At 39.5% G+C, this 14,732-nt stretch overlaps 1 protein-coding gene and 1 long non-coding RNA gene across 2 annotated transcripts in view; one reads left to right on the forward strand and one right to left on the reverse strand.

The window, feature by feature from the left end:
- Positions 1–4,382: 4,382 nt before the first annotated feature.
- Positions 4,383–14,732, reverse strand: part of plcb3 (phospholipase C, beta 3 (phosphatidylinositol-specific)) — a 51,291-nt gene continuing 40,941 nt past the window's right edge. Inside the window, exons 20-34 of the mRNA XM_042400959.1 lie at positions 14,296–14,450; positions 13,991–14,152; positions 13,793–13,892; positions 13,555–13,659; positions 13,069–13,163; positions 12,834–12,975; positions 11,992–12,033; positions 11,620–11,729; positions 11,291–11,400; positions 10,853–11,012; positions 10,520–10,596; positions 10,163–10,252; positions 9,935–9,992; positions 9,481–9,567; positions 4,383–8,360 (exon numbers count right to left, since the gene is read on the reverse strand). Of these exons, the coding sequence (XP_042256893.1) occupies positions 8,049–8,360; positions 9,481–9,567; positions 9,935–9,992; positions 10,163–10,252; positions 10,520–10,596; positions 10,853–11,012; positions 11,291–11,400; positions 11,620–11,729; positions 11,992–12,033; positions 12,834–12,975; positions 13,069–13,163; positions 13,555–13,659; positions 13,793–13,892; positions 13,991–14,152; positions 14,296–14,450 (1,805 nt within the window). The 3' untranslated portion in view covers positions 4,383–8,048. The remainder of the gene's footprint in view (positions 8,361–9,480; positions 9,568–9,934; positions 9,993–10,162; positions 10,253–10,519; positions 10,597–10,852; positions 11,013–11,290; positions 11,401–11,619; positions 11,730–11,991; positions 12,034–12,833; positions 12,976–13,068; positions 13,164–13,554; positions 13,660–13,792; positions 13,893–13,990; positions 14,153–14,295; positions 14,451–14,732) is intronic.
- On the forward strand, positions 8,220–10,546 carry LOC121889196. The gene is made up of 3 exons (XR_006093456.1): positions 8,220–8,291; positions 9,484–9,581; positions 10,465–10,546. It is a non-coding gene; the product is annotated as an uncharacterized LOC121889196 (long non-coding RNA).

A 14,732-nucleotide genomic window follows, 5' to 3' on the forward strand; every position in this document is an offset into this window, starting at 1 on the left:
CCAGTTTGCACAATGCAGTGTGTATTCTGTGTTTTGTCAGTTTCTGAGTGTGCTAAGAATAAGTGTTTGATTTAAATACTGAAAATACACATTTGAATTTGAATTTCCAGATACAAGCTGCTGCTCCTCCTGCTTCATTGTTTGTCATATGATGATGATGATGATGATGAGGATGAGGAAGCATCTTCTGACCAGATCATTTCCATGATTACGTGAATATGATGTTTTTTCCAACTGATTCAAGTACTTTTAGACTACATATGCTTACATTTAACTACTTTCACTCATCCTCCAACTGATATTTATTCCTGCAGTGTGGAAAAGGCTTTGAAACAGCATTATTTCACTACAGTTACTGTAATTTCCTAATAATTTCACAGGAAGATTCCTGGAAAGAAGGATTTAATCTGGTGCTAATTGTATGAAAAATAAAGATGGTGTTCTAAGATAAGTCCTTTAGTTACACTTTAGTTGGTTGCATTTGTAAGACGTTTATTATCAGATGAACTTCCTTGAAAGACAAGATAAATTTGCATGCAGTGCGCACACTAAAATACTGTGCTGTAAGTGTGTAGTTTAAACACCGCAGACATAGCTAGTGTCTTGCTCAGTGGCACTTCAGTAAAAAGTGTGCCTTGCAGCTTGAACCCAGTTTCTCTGTCTCTGAACAAAGAGTGTGAAGGCAAAGCTGAGCCTTACATCTCTAGTCTGTCAAATTCAATAGACTCTAAACACATTATACAGTAAAAAATGTTAAATAATAGACGCTTCTCATTACAAATGAATGGGAGGCAAGTGACCAAAAAGAACTCTGAACATCACATCCATGACAAATGAACCAAAAGCAGGAATGAAAATGTTGCACCGATATGAAGTTTTGAAAGGAAAAGAAAAGTCACGGTACACAAACATTCTCTTTATCACAAAGAAAACAACACCAGACGAGGTTCAGCTCCTTCAGGAGGCTGTGCAAATTTATTACTGAATGTTCAGTCTTATACTAAGTAATTATGAAGTAACAATGAAATATTACATCTGGATCATTGTATAGTATTCCCTTTATATCCGACAATCATATACTGTACATATACAGCATCAGCAAAATATCTACGTATCTTGTCTAATGTATGTCGCATGCTGTCTTCTAGTCTCTCACTATCTGAAGTATACAAACAAACACGGCTGCTGCTTTTAATTAATTTAACTAATCCAAAAGTAAAAGATGGTCTCATTATTGGGGGGGAACTGGAGGGAAGAAAACAGGGCATTGGGGTAGAGAGGGAAAGCGAAAGAGAGGGAGAGAAGACATGACAGCCAGAAGCCTCAGGGTGGGCCTGAGGGAGACTAGTCGCACCAAATGTCTATTAAGCGTCAAGTCAAGGAGTGTTTGTATGTGTAATGCTGAAGTGAATGTTGTGTCAAATGGTAGGCTGCTGTGTTTGTGTCAGAGTATGATAGCGTGCACGTCTGTTTAAATGTGTGTTTTCAACATAAACAGGACAGAAATAACAGAGGTTAAAGCTCACGGCAGACAAGAAATAACCTCCGGGCTCCATTCTGGTGGAAGGAAAGTAGCTAACGGCGTTAGCTCTTACTGTCTGCCAAAGAAGCAGAGGCCAAAGTCTGAGCGTGTAATGTAGGAAACAAAACTGTCATGGTTAAAAATGGAAGTTAACATGATATCCAATTATGTTTCTAGGGACTATACTTGCTTTTTGAGAGATTTACCTCTCTTGTACAAAATCTGACAACAGCACTGACTCCAGGGTTAGGACCTTTGTGACTGTTGAATAGCACAAGGTGTACAAGCTGATGCTTTTTAGTATGTAGTATGTTAAGTAATGCTAGGTTGTCACAGATGAAGAGCATCATCCCAAAACCTTTTAGAAATCCAAATGTAGCATTGTTCTTTTAATGTATGGCAAGTAGCGCTGAAAATAAAATACACGTTTTCATCATTTGAGAAACATTAATTGATGTTTTCTACTTAGGGGCAGTGCAGCAAGCTGTAAACACAATACTGACAATTTCACCGCTTAAAAAGTTAAAGGACCACTTTAATTAACTTAATTTTTTTTATCTCTAGCTATTCTAATGAGGGATATAGTGTGAAAAACAACAGTAGTTGTTGCAGATGTTCTGTGTCTCTGGGGAGCAGTGGCTAAGTCTGTTGGTCTTCCAGCACCAGTGCCGTCATTTGACATGTAAAGTGACGTAGTTGGGGGCAAGAAAGAACTACAGGCTTCTTCAGCTTGGATGGTGCCTTCAAGGACAGTTAAAGGTGGGTCTCCCAAAACACTACCCTACCATAGGCAGCAATAGGGAAAAGCAACCCTAAAATATACTATTAAATACTTTAAAATATCAGCATATTTGGAAGAAAACTTGTTATCTGGCATGAGGCCGAATATCGCGCTGTGGAATCAGACACAATAGAGTGTGGAGGAGAAAGCGACCACTGGAGCTATAGTACAGCGGCAGCCAAAGGAGAGGCGCTGCAGCCAGGGGGGCTTTGCAACATCGACCGGGGAGGATCGTCAGAGATAATGGAGACAGAACTGAAAACTCCGTGCTGCAACAAACTTCGCAGTGCTTTGGTAAACCTGACTTTGTTTTCTGACAAAATATTATATCTGACTTTGCCAACTCTGAATACAGAACAGCACATCAGCAACTGTGTTACCTGTAACTTTTGCAGCTGCTTTCAGCTTCAGCATTTAATTCCTGATTCCTTGTCATCCAAAACAATAAAAGAAACTGTTTGCTTACAGTTTTTCACCCCTTCGTCCACGATTGTTTCCCAAACCACGCTGAAATGAGGACGGCAGACTCAGAGGTTTTTTGACTGTCCACTGGCAGCTCTAGCAGTATTCTGGCTTATGTGCAACTCTCTGTAAGTTTGCAATGATCCACATTACTAATTCCAGCACACCGTTTGTTTTTGATCCTTGCACACCACCAGTATGATATAACCAGACTCGATGAGGAGAAATGTTTTGTAAATGAAAATAAGCCTCAGTAAAGAGATATAATACTTTGACTCTGCTAACCAGCTGCTCTGGTGGGAAACATACTCGCCCCCTGCGTTCCGTAAACACACAACCAGTAGTGGATTGGACGGGACCACACGCAATGCATTCTGGTTATTGTAGGATTCCCCCTTAAGAGCGAAATGGGGAACCTACAGCCTTTTTCTTAGTTTTCTGTAGTCATAGGGCACCAATTTAAAAAATTATTGCACATTTCTACTACATAGGTGACCTAGTTTTAAGAAATCATCATATTCACAGTGGTGAATTTTACCTTTAAAAACATGTTAGCAAACAGTTGCCTACTTACAAATCCAGTAGACACAGCGTAACAATAGCGTTCATTTGGAGTTGTGTTTTTGGTCATTTGACAAGGCTCCACATTTTGGTCTCTGCCAACTCCTGAGAAAAATATTTGGCTTTATAGCTGCCCAGCACTTCACTACATGTTCACCAGCTAATTGCTAATTTTGTGTGGGCAGGTAGCGTACAGTGGGTTTAATAAAACTGTAAACAAACTGGAAGAGAGCAGTGAGAGTGAACCAAACCAGTAAAATTGCGGGCCACAAAACCAAAACAATGAGCTGAAAGACACTAAAACACTGAGGGGAACTGCAGAGTCGGGTGATAATTCTCTGTGGGTTCATCACAACCAGTGACCCCTTTCATATTACATGGAGTAATTTGATCCATTGGTGATATAAAAATATTGATTAGTGCAGTTTTACGTCTGATGTTAATCAACAGCTGAATTTTTTTTTTTTTTAAAAAGAACTTAATGAAACAAGCTGCACTGAAGGTCTCACAGGAAATGACATACCATGCCATTGAAAGTAATTTCAAATTCAAGTACTTTTGTGTATTTTACAAATCAAACTAGTCGTTATATCTTACTAACAATCCAGTATTAGAACAGCACTTTCAGATTTTATCACTACTTTATAGTCTCAGAGCTAACAGCTGCATGCTGATCCATCTGGTGTCAGTTAAACACCACTGCAGTCCTTTAACAATGAAAACATATTAGAGTGATTCAATCAAGACAGACAGTATCTATTGTACATAATAATACATGTAATTTAATCCAGCAGTTCCACCTGTAAACTTTGTTTTCTTTTGTCTCTCCTGGTATATACTGTAAATTTAAAATAAAAGCCACTGGCAGCGACCTACAACCAACATGTATTTCTACAGTAGAGTTAAGCGTTTACAGAACGAGGTTAAAGACTAAAAAACAGACTTGAAATATTTGAAGTCATTTCGGTATGTTCCACATGTATTTTTATATTGCTTTTTTTCCTTTTAGAAATGTATATATTAGATATTTTTCTCACATTTTTTGGCTTGATTACACTTTTCCTGACATGAATGCCTGTGGTATTAGTCTGAAACTGTGATGCACACTACAGTATATATAACTGTTCAGTGATTACACTACAAGTTTTATCTACATGTGCCAATTCTTGCATGACTTTGTTGAATTTGTTTCTAAAGTTCTTACATTTTGGTAACAATTTATTTATAAAAAATGTATCTGAGAAACAGGCTTAAGTCAGGTTTTGACATTAGTTAAGCTGTTAAAAGGTCTATGTGATGTAATGTCTTTTAACATGCAGTATCATCACAGGCTTTTCTTAATGCAGATAAAGTACCAACAAGTACAACGAAAACCTTCCTTGTGTCTTGTCAAATATCCAAAATGTGCTCAATGACTCTTTTTACACAACCTCGTAAAAAATAAACATCTATTGTAACAGAAAGTAAAAATCACTGGAAAGTGGTTGTATTGATGTCCATATCACAGGAACAAAAGATTTTTACAAGCAACAAAACAACGAGAGCGATAAAAGTGCATTTAAACATGAAAAGACAGTGGGAAGGGGTTATCGTAAAATCTCATACTGAACTGAAAAGAGACATTTTACCTCAAAAATAAAAATGAAAAACTCTTTGAGTACCAAATAGTAATGTACAAATCATATTTAAGGCGACAGAGAATGTGACTCTGAATACTTGCCACAGGACTTGGAATGGCTTGGACCGACGTGACCCTAAAAGCAGACCGCCTGTAAGGAATGTATCAACTATTTTTCTTTGAAAAATAACCTTTTGATTTGGGAAGACTGGAGCCCGCTGTATAAAGTAAATACTCTGACTTTATAACCCACTGTATACATTAGTGTCCAAAACAAATTGGCTGAGCATATACATTTACATACTGTGCTGTATGCAGTGTGGACAGCCAGAGGTGAACAAGCTGGCAATCTTCTCGGCCCACAACTGTTAAATTACCAGAGATCAAGAGGTCAGTGTATTCATTTGAAGAAAGTGCTGACCCCAGTGGGTGTATGTTGTTGTTGCTGCTGTCCTACTAATGACATAGTAGTTAAACAAACAGTGTCATTACTGTCTCTGGCTACAAGTTGCTGTCTTTATGGTGTCATTATGACAGGTTTGACTTTCATTAAAATTTCAGGAACATTAAAAAAAAAACAACTTAAAAACATGCACCTACTGAATTTGTAATGGAGACCTGATGTATGAAAACCTTTTACACTTTGCTAGTTGTTAAAGCAGCCTGAACTTTCACTTTCCTCCATCAATAAAAACTTAAATAACCACAAAAGAAAAAGTTGTTAAAATTCCATTTAAATAGGTGATAGTTTACAAAGGGTGTGTGTGTGTGTGTGTGTGTGTGAAAGGGGATAATCAGACAGACAGGCAGCCAGTGCTCATTGAAGGAGGGAGGTGGGAAAGGACAAGATCGGACTCACTGAATCTCAACTTAAAACTTAAAACTCTCGCTTCCTCATCCTCAACCTTCCTCGCCTTCTCCTATCCTCCATCTCTCTTCAGCACTTGTGGTCAGTAGTAAAATTCACATAAAACTAAAACATATACACAGAATACATATACACAGAGTGCCATCATTTTACCCCTCAAAGTGGACAAGACAGAAAAAAGAACATTTTGCTGTTAAGATCGAAAACAAAAAAATATCTCCAATAATGGATGACAGAAATAAATATAGCAGAACAGGAAGCAAAAACACAGATTTAAAGTACCGCTTAGTTTGTGCACCACTATCCCTCTTTCAGTATTTGGTTTGAATGGACACACCGAGGGAACCAGTGTGGGATATTTTCAAGGGTATACGCACCATAAAACATGATTTACAAAAGTTGCTCCTATGTTTGTTGATAACTCTAAAAACAACAGGACTAAACTACTGTTTTTCACATTATGACCCCAAACAGCAAGGAGAGGTAACTCTTTGAATTTTAAAGCTTCATCAGAAAGACTTTAGCAGACCTACAGCTCTGTGTTCATCTGAGTGGTCACTTTCTGAGCTCTGCCATGATTTTTTTTAAGCACATTATCTAAGACTAAAACAATAATAATTTGGTTAAATTGAGCAAATCAAATTCATAGTGCAGCTTTAAGTCTTAATCACAGGACTGTCTCTTACAGTGGCTTTGCTATTTAAACATATGATGTTCTCTTTTCTCCAGGCTGCCAAAGTGGCAAACTAACAACACCAACACACATGGACACACACAAAACACACACACTGAGCAGACTCTTTCCATTTAGTAAGAAGTATTACTGTCCCCAAAAGCAGATGTCTCATCAAGAGATTATGTTCTAGCCACACACTCACAAATACCCCTGCAGAGTTCGGTAATCTCTGATATTTGTAAAATTACTGCGGTTCCTCTCTGAAGTGTGTGTTTGTGAGTGTGTGCACTCTGTTTTTTTTTTAAACAGGGAGTAGATTGAATGGGATGGGGATTTTGAAGACTTTTGGCCTCTTAACCAATAAACTGTGACTGTGTATATGTGCTGTGTGTCGATAGAACGCATCATTAGATAATGCAGTGTCAAGTGTGTGTGTGTGTGTGTAAGAGAGATATATGCTTACACATACATTTAAAAAAGTGAGTGTTACATCACTACCTCCCTCCCCTTCTTTGACACTCAAACACACACACACACACACAGTTACACACTAGTTTCTAGCCAGATGGACGTCTGCTGACCGCCCCTCAACCAACCTTGACTGGATTTTGATTGGAGGTTAAAGGCCAGAGACTTTATTCAGAACAAGGGTGCAAATCCTGGCGAGACAGGTGTCTGTGTGTCTGTGTGTGTGTGTGTGTGTGTGTGTGTGTGTATGTGTGTTGGAGTACAGTGTAATAGGATAATCAGGCTAGATGATTGGACAGCTCAAAGCATATATTAAAAAAACAGCTAAGGCTGCAACACCACCTGCTGGTCAGCTACTGCAATTACAGCTAAAACTTAAGATTTTCAATATTTTCTAATACTCAACCCTTTTTTTCTTAATAATGCTCAAGTCTGTAAACTACCCTTCTTCTCTCTGGTTCTCATTATGAATGTGGATAAGAGTTGTGGCTTATATGTGCAGCACACAGACATTTCCACAGGTCATATGTTCATTATGAAGCAATGTAATTGCTCAACTGTTGTGTAAGCTACGAATAAAATATCGAAATTTGGTGAGAATTACTTTTGAAGTAGCTCAAACTCTACATATCTGCACAGCTGAAAGCTCTCAAAAAAGTTAAAAAAAAAAAGAGGTTAAAGTTGCTGTGAACAAAAAGATTTAACAATAACAGTGTTAGCATAAAGCTCATAGTGTGGTAAAGCTGTAGCAGAAGCTTACTGACCAGACAAAAATGGAAATGATGCAAAGAAAACAGTATGACATGACATTAAAAGCAGGACAAAGAGACAAGAAAATGTAAAAAATAAAAATAAAAAACAAGTTTGGTTGTGATTCTTATGAAATCTTCAAACAAAATGCATGACGTGTCATCTGACAAAAACACATCAGTGGCAAAATAAAAAATAATATAGCTCTGTAGACAAGAACACAGTCTGTAATAAAAAAAAAAGAATAAAATTAGTAAATAATTAATATCATTACTATCCCACATTGTAATCATTATAGACCCCAGTTGAATGTATGTATTTTCCTTTTTACAAGTAATTATTCTAACTGAACGACATCTCCCCCTCCGACAGGACAGGGGTGGCGGACGAGGACGTGGAATCGGCCAATGAGGCAGTGCTATTGTCCAGGCTCCTATTCCAGGTGCTTCGATTGGGCGTTGACGGGTAGGAGGGTGTGGAGCAGTTGGAGGGCGGGCCCGAGCCAGAGCTGGGGCTACTATGATTAGACAAAGATGAGAACAGGGCGTCCTTTCGGAGACCTTTGTTTTGGAGCTCCGACTGCAGGTGCTGGCAGATTTCCTCCGGTAGTCGCTTAGACTCCTCGTCCAGTTCCCTCTCCAACTGAGACTGGAGCTGGATAAGAAACACCAGGAAAATATCAGAAAATGTGCCAGGAATACTTTTAGGAAATACTGTTTCTATGTTTTCTAAGCAGGAGTTAGATGAGAAGACTGATACCACTCTCATGGCTGTGCGTTAAATATGCTGCTAGAGCCAGGAGGTGATTAGCTTAGCTTAGCATAAAGAATGGAAGCGGGGGAAACCGATAGCCTAGATGTCTCCAAAGCTCAAAACTATGCCTACCAGCAGCTCTAGAGCTCACTCTTTATATCTTGTTTGCTTAGTCCTTAAAAAAAACAAAACAGAAAAGCAGCCAAGATGACTATTTCTGGTTTTATGGGGAGTTATGTGTTGTAACAATTTCTTGGCAAACAGCAGAAGTAGCTCATCCGAGTCTTCGCAAGAGAGTCTTTAGAGTCTTCGCAACTTCCTCTAAAACCACAAACTGTATGGATTAAACAAACAAGATGAAGCAAGAAGCTTTAGAGGTGTTTGAACTTTGAACAGAGCCAGGTTAGCCGTTTCCCTCTGCTTCCAGTATATATGCTAAGCTACGCTAACTGCCTCCTGGCTCCAGCTACATATAAGTACAGATGTGAGAGCAACATCAGTCTTCTCATGTCGTTCTTGGATGGAAAATGAAAAGATGTTGATATTGTCACATAAAAACCCTATCTACCCTGTTTCCTAGTTCTCCTCACTATCAAAACTGTCCAAAAGAAGCCAAAATGCCCTGTCCTTTATCAATATAGTAAATTGAATTTACAATTTGATGCATTTAAATATGATTTAATGGTAGCTTAACCTCAACCCCTAACTCCTAACCCTTAACCCGAATTACATGAATTCAACTAGAGTCAAAAGCTAAGATGAGCAGCTGAGATCTGCTAAGCTAGTTAGCTTCTCCGTCATGCTTGGATTTAGCTGCTTTCTCATTTAGTTATGTGGAATAACAAACCAAATTACCAAGATGTCAGTTCATCAAGATATTTTTCATGTATAGGTTGGGACAGAGAGCAAAAGTATGATGGTTCTGTGTCGTAGGGCAGACTGGAGTACAACAAAACTGCTTCTGCTCTTAAATGGGTTCAAAAATGACAGGACTTCAATGTGTGAATGTGTTTTTCCTCACCAGTGGAAATTCCTCATCTATGTGTTGCAACACCTCCCGCTGCCTCAGCATCAGCTTATCCTGTCTCCTGGTCTGAGCCTCCTCCAGCTGCAGTGAGACAGGTGGGAAGGGAGGAAGATTTAAGAAAAAAAGGAGAATATCAGGAAAATTTGGGGGGTGGTAGGTGGGAAGGGATAGAAATAAGGAGGGATAGAGAGGATAAAAAGTGTAAGAGGGAGAATTAAGGGTTTTAGAGGAAACAAGTAAATAAAGAAAGTACAAGGATTGAAGGAGGGAAGGATGGCAACAGAGGATTAGGAGAGATAGGCAAATAAGGCAAGGGAAGGGAAAAGAAGATAATGTGGGAGAAGAGTTGATGACGATGGCAGAAAAATATACTATGAAGTAGATAAATGGACATTCTCAAGGACTGTTGGAGATAAGTGTGTGCGAGTGTGTGCAAGTGGGTACTTACCCTTCGGATTAAGGTGACAGAATCCTGAATATGTTTCCTGTTGATGTCATTCAGTTCGCTGCAGAGAGAGATAGAAATAGAAAGAGCAAGAGGGAGGGAGATTTAAGAAAAAAAAAGGTCAAAAGTCAAATGAAATATGAATCAAAATAAAGCCTGATTGCCCAAATATCCAACAATCATCTTGAATTCCACTCAAACACACAAATAAAACAGAAACCCCTTTATTACGTTTCAGCCTTGTCTTTGTCACGGCTCTTGGCTTCACTGATGCTGTTCTGCCGCTTCCTGTCTAGGATTTTCTGGAGCTCTTTCTTCTCCCTGCAGACACAGTTGCACAACCAATATTAGATCCAAACAATGGTTGTTGAAAGCAATTTCACATGTTTGTGAATGTTTAAAAAAAAAAAAAGCCTAAATGCTTCTGGGAGTCAAAAGTTACTTTAAAGAAAACAGATATTACAGCTAAAACTAACACTCACAATACTGCAATAACAACTAAAAGTTAAAACAGGATGTGCCACTTTTCACAGTGACTTCTGGGTCCGAGTTCCTCCTGTCCCAGCCAAGGTGAACAGCAGCACTTACTTCTCGCACGTCTCCCTGAGCTTCTTGAGCTGAGCTGCTTGGCATTCATGGGCCGTCTCCTTTAACTTCTGGAAGGCCTAAAAACACAGCGCAGCAGACGACGGCTTGTCAGACGACTGTGCTGCGTACCACCCTCCATGATGCTAACACAAAGTGCCAGTTTCTTAGAGGTCAGTTAGTAATGAGCGTGAGTGTGTGTATTTAAGAATTCATAGCAGGAAAACAATGTGATCGTGTGTCACCTTGAGTATGTATGAGTGTGTAAGGATAGGTTAGTGCAGAAGGTGCACTGATTCATACACAGGACTATGTGTGTGTGTGTGTTCTTGTTACCTCTTGCAGATGTGTTTGTTGCTTCTCTCTTTCCAGCGCGTGTTGCTGTTGTCGGAGCTTCAGCAGCTCTTGCATCTGCCATTCCCTCAGCTGGACCACCTGCTTCTCAAGCTCCTGATCCAACGCCGTCAACTCCTGCTGCATCGGCTCCGGAGGCTCGCTGAACACACACACACACACACACACATACATACACAAAACAACATAAACAATGAGTCCAGGTTCAGTCATCTGCAACCGTAATGTCCTCGAAGTTTAACGGGGACCATCTCTCTGTCATCCTCTGCTTCTGACTTGCGTTTACAGTTCCCTACTTTCATGTGTTCACACACTCAGTTCCATCTTTCTATCTTTACATCATCAGTCTATACAGATATTTTGTCACATATTTTCATTTCCCCCCTCCTCCTTCATTTATGAGGTTTGAAATTTCCTTACTTTTTCTTGATGCTACGTTTGAGGTGTTTCTCCATCTGACTGCGCCTCCTCTGGGTGTCAGATTGAAGCTGACTGTTCCGACTCTTCTGCTCCTTACTCAGATTCCACACCTGACACACACACACACACACACACACACACACACACACATATTCAGATGTACACAAGCCCAAACTAATTTCAAAATGCCGAAGAAGAGGTTTTTTTTGCAACTAATGCCAAAATATTTGACTTACACATCCAGTTTTATGCAGAGCTGCAGAAGTTCTAAATGTTGACTAAACAGTAAAGAATTAAACACATGTGGGCATCAATCTGTCAGTGTGTACCTTCTTGAGGTGTTTCTTATGCAGATCTTTGAGTTCTTTGCCATGTTTCTTCAGAAGCTTCAAATAGTTTTTCTGCTGCCTCAACTCCTCTATAGACTGGACCTGTATGTCTGAGAGACAGACAGACACAAAGACAGAGAGTTATGGCAATAAAGTATTTATGGAAGGGAAGAGGAGAGAGAGGAAAGACAATTATGAAAGAATGTGTTCCAACAGATTTCTACCTGTGTAAATCCCCCTACCCACTTTTAGCTCGTCAAATTGAAAAAAAATGAGCAATGAAAAGGAATTCTGTTCATGAAGCTTCGTGTGACACATAAATGATACAGAGAACATTTCTGTGTGGAAATGGATGCACTGGGATGACCTTACCTCCCAGAACTGTGGCTATGAGGTCCTCCTTCTGACTTTGTGCTACACATACACACACACACAGAAATACAAGAGGAGAAGTAGACAAGACAATATGTGTGAAATGGATGATGGGAAAACAAATCAGACACAGAAAGCAGAAAACACATTATGCCCAAAACAACCAAAAAAACAATGTACATGGCTTTAGTGCAGGTTTAACACCAAATGATTTTGTACTGAAAAGAACCATATTTTTCTTAAATTGGGTGAGCTAATAATTTTTTTTTTTTAATTTTAAAAACCTGCATCGTCACCGAACCTGAAAGTTTAAATTCATGCAAAGTTGACATTTTGGAGATTAATGGTTTGGTTTTAATGGTTGGCACAGTTAAGAAATGTTGTTTCTGGAATTTTCTGGAAGTGAAAAGATCTTAAAAATGCTGCTTGCAGTTTAAAAACACTGCACTAATTTATTGCACTAAACTAGAGTATAATGGATAATTGTGCATTGCAGACACACACGTGCACACATTACAACATTAGCATAAAGTGGAGGATAGTGGAGTCTAAATCCACCTAAATTCAGATTACTAACATTTTTTCTTCTCCTTTTTATTTACCTTTTATGCTGGTAAATTAACAGTATTAATTGCCGAGAGTGATATCAAACAAACATACTTCCAGGGAAAAAGATAATTAATACTGAACACATCACACTTTGCTATTTGTATGTGATTTCAGTGCTGCAAAAGCTCATTAAATAGAAAGTAGACAAAACGGTGCCTCTCCTGGTTTGCATTTAATTGACATGTTGAGACAACATTTGTGTCCGTGTGTATATCATGTGCGGATGTCTCTACCCGGTATAGGTACGTTGATGATGTCAGAGGCATCTTCCAATGAGCAGGGAGGGACGTTGTGAAAGGGGGAGGGGAGTCGACCTCCCGGAATGGCGTCACTCTCTCTCCTGGGCTCTCCCTCTTTGGGCTGTTCGGGGACATGCTGGATAAAAGATGAGACATGTTGTGACCTCTCTGATACAGTAACAGGAGATTTTTTGCTCTTTTGTTGATTCAACATGCATTTGTGTCTCACCTCACTGTTGTCCTCAATGAGAACAGCCAGCTGTGTCTCTCTCTTATCCAACTGACTGACGTGTTTAATGGGGTTGGTCAGGGCCTCTGCGTACTCTGAGAATACACACACACACACACACACAAATAAAAACAGAGTCCCTTGTCATGGAGTTTGTATAATTTCAATTTTGAATCTCAGTCTCAATCTCAAACAGTCCAAGTCAAATCTTCATGAGCAAAGTTCAAGTCAAGACGCAACTTCTTCAGGTCTCAGAATACCATATCATTTAATGGCCAGTATTCTAACATTTTCCTTTCAAAGTTGTGTTAATGGTGTCTTTTACATTGCTGAGACAAAATCCTTTTGATTAATATCTTGCGGCAGTCAGGTCTTAGTTTTTGTGAATTAAATTCAACTACAAGTCTAAGTCTCAAGTGTAAGGTATGAAATATGGGATTGTGGGTTGTGTTGTGCACAGCACTGTTGCTCATCTGAGGTTCTTACCCTGGTGTTCATTAGGGATGTAGTCCTGAGCCTCAGTGCACACCAGCAGAGAGGACAGCAGGAGAGGCTGGTTTAACTCATTCTTCAGGTTGATGTAGTGGTAGCCTAGAAGGAAAGAAGGAACACATAAATAAGCAGCTACTGTCCGAGGACTTCTTCAACCCACAGAATACAAATTCTCTGAATGATTTCAGTTAAGCTAGTGTGTGTTTAAGTTTCTTTTCATCTGTGTACTGACCAGGTCTAATGGCAGACACGGGGAGGATACGGTGTCCGATAAACTTCCCGTTTTCCTCAAACACTGCTATCCTTAGAGAGGCCAGTGTAGGGAGGACCACCTGGAGAGGGAGAGAGAGAGAGAGAAGTTTAGGAGGAATGATGCAAAGAGGACCGAAGAGGGAGGTTGAGAGAAAGAAAGAATGTGTGCACAAGTTACCTTATTGAAGACATACATCTCATCATCCCACACGGGGTCCAGCGAGTTCCCATTGGACGTTTTGGTTCTATACTTCCGTTTTGTATCTACAGGAAGTCCAAACATGTCCACTTCCACATACACGCCCACCTTCTTATCTGTCAGGAACTGGCCTGAGATCACCTGGTGGACGTTAACATATACATGGTCATTATAGATACTCTAAGAAAGATCTAGATGCCCAAACAATGAAAACATACAATACGTTAGCTTACAGAAGTTATGTTAATCACACAGTTAAACACAACAACCTGCGTTGTCCATACCCTAATTTTGACAGTATTGGCGACTATTCCATCCACGATGTTCTCCGTGAACGGGTCAAAGTGTTTGTCTATCCTTCTCATGAACTCCGGTTTCAGCAGGTAGCCACTGCGGCCGTTATACTCAAACACTCCCATGTTCAGCTGCATAGGGAGGTCTGAGAGGAAAGAGGGATGAGAAATAGACAGAGGGGTGGGATGAGATGGAGAAATAACGGGAAAAAGGGCGGCACAGACGGATTTAGAGGGATAAAGACTGAGATGCTTTAACTTGGCTCTAACTGAATGCTGAATTATTTATTAAGCTGGGGAGACTCTTACTTTATCATCTATACTGTCTCACTTGCCAGCATCAGGAAGCCAAACTTTAAATTTTTAAAGACATTATTTGTGTTTCTGGGAATTCAATTGAAAACCTAATTTAAAAGCACTAAAAAAAA

The sequence above is a fragment of the Thunnus maccoyii genome, chromosome 22 (genome assembly GCF_910596095.1).
Source record: "Thunnus maccoyii chromosome 22, fThuMac1.1, whole genome shotgun sequence".
In the NCBI taxonomy this organism is placed as follows: domain Eukaryota; kingdom Metazoa; phylum Chordata; class Actinopteri; order Scombriformes; family Scombridae; genus Thunnus; species Thunnus maccoyii.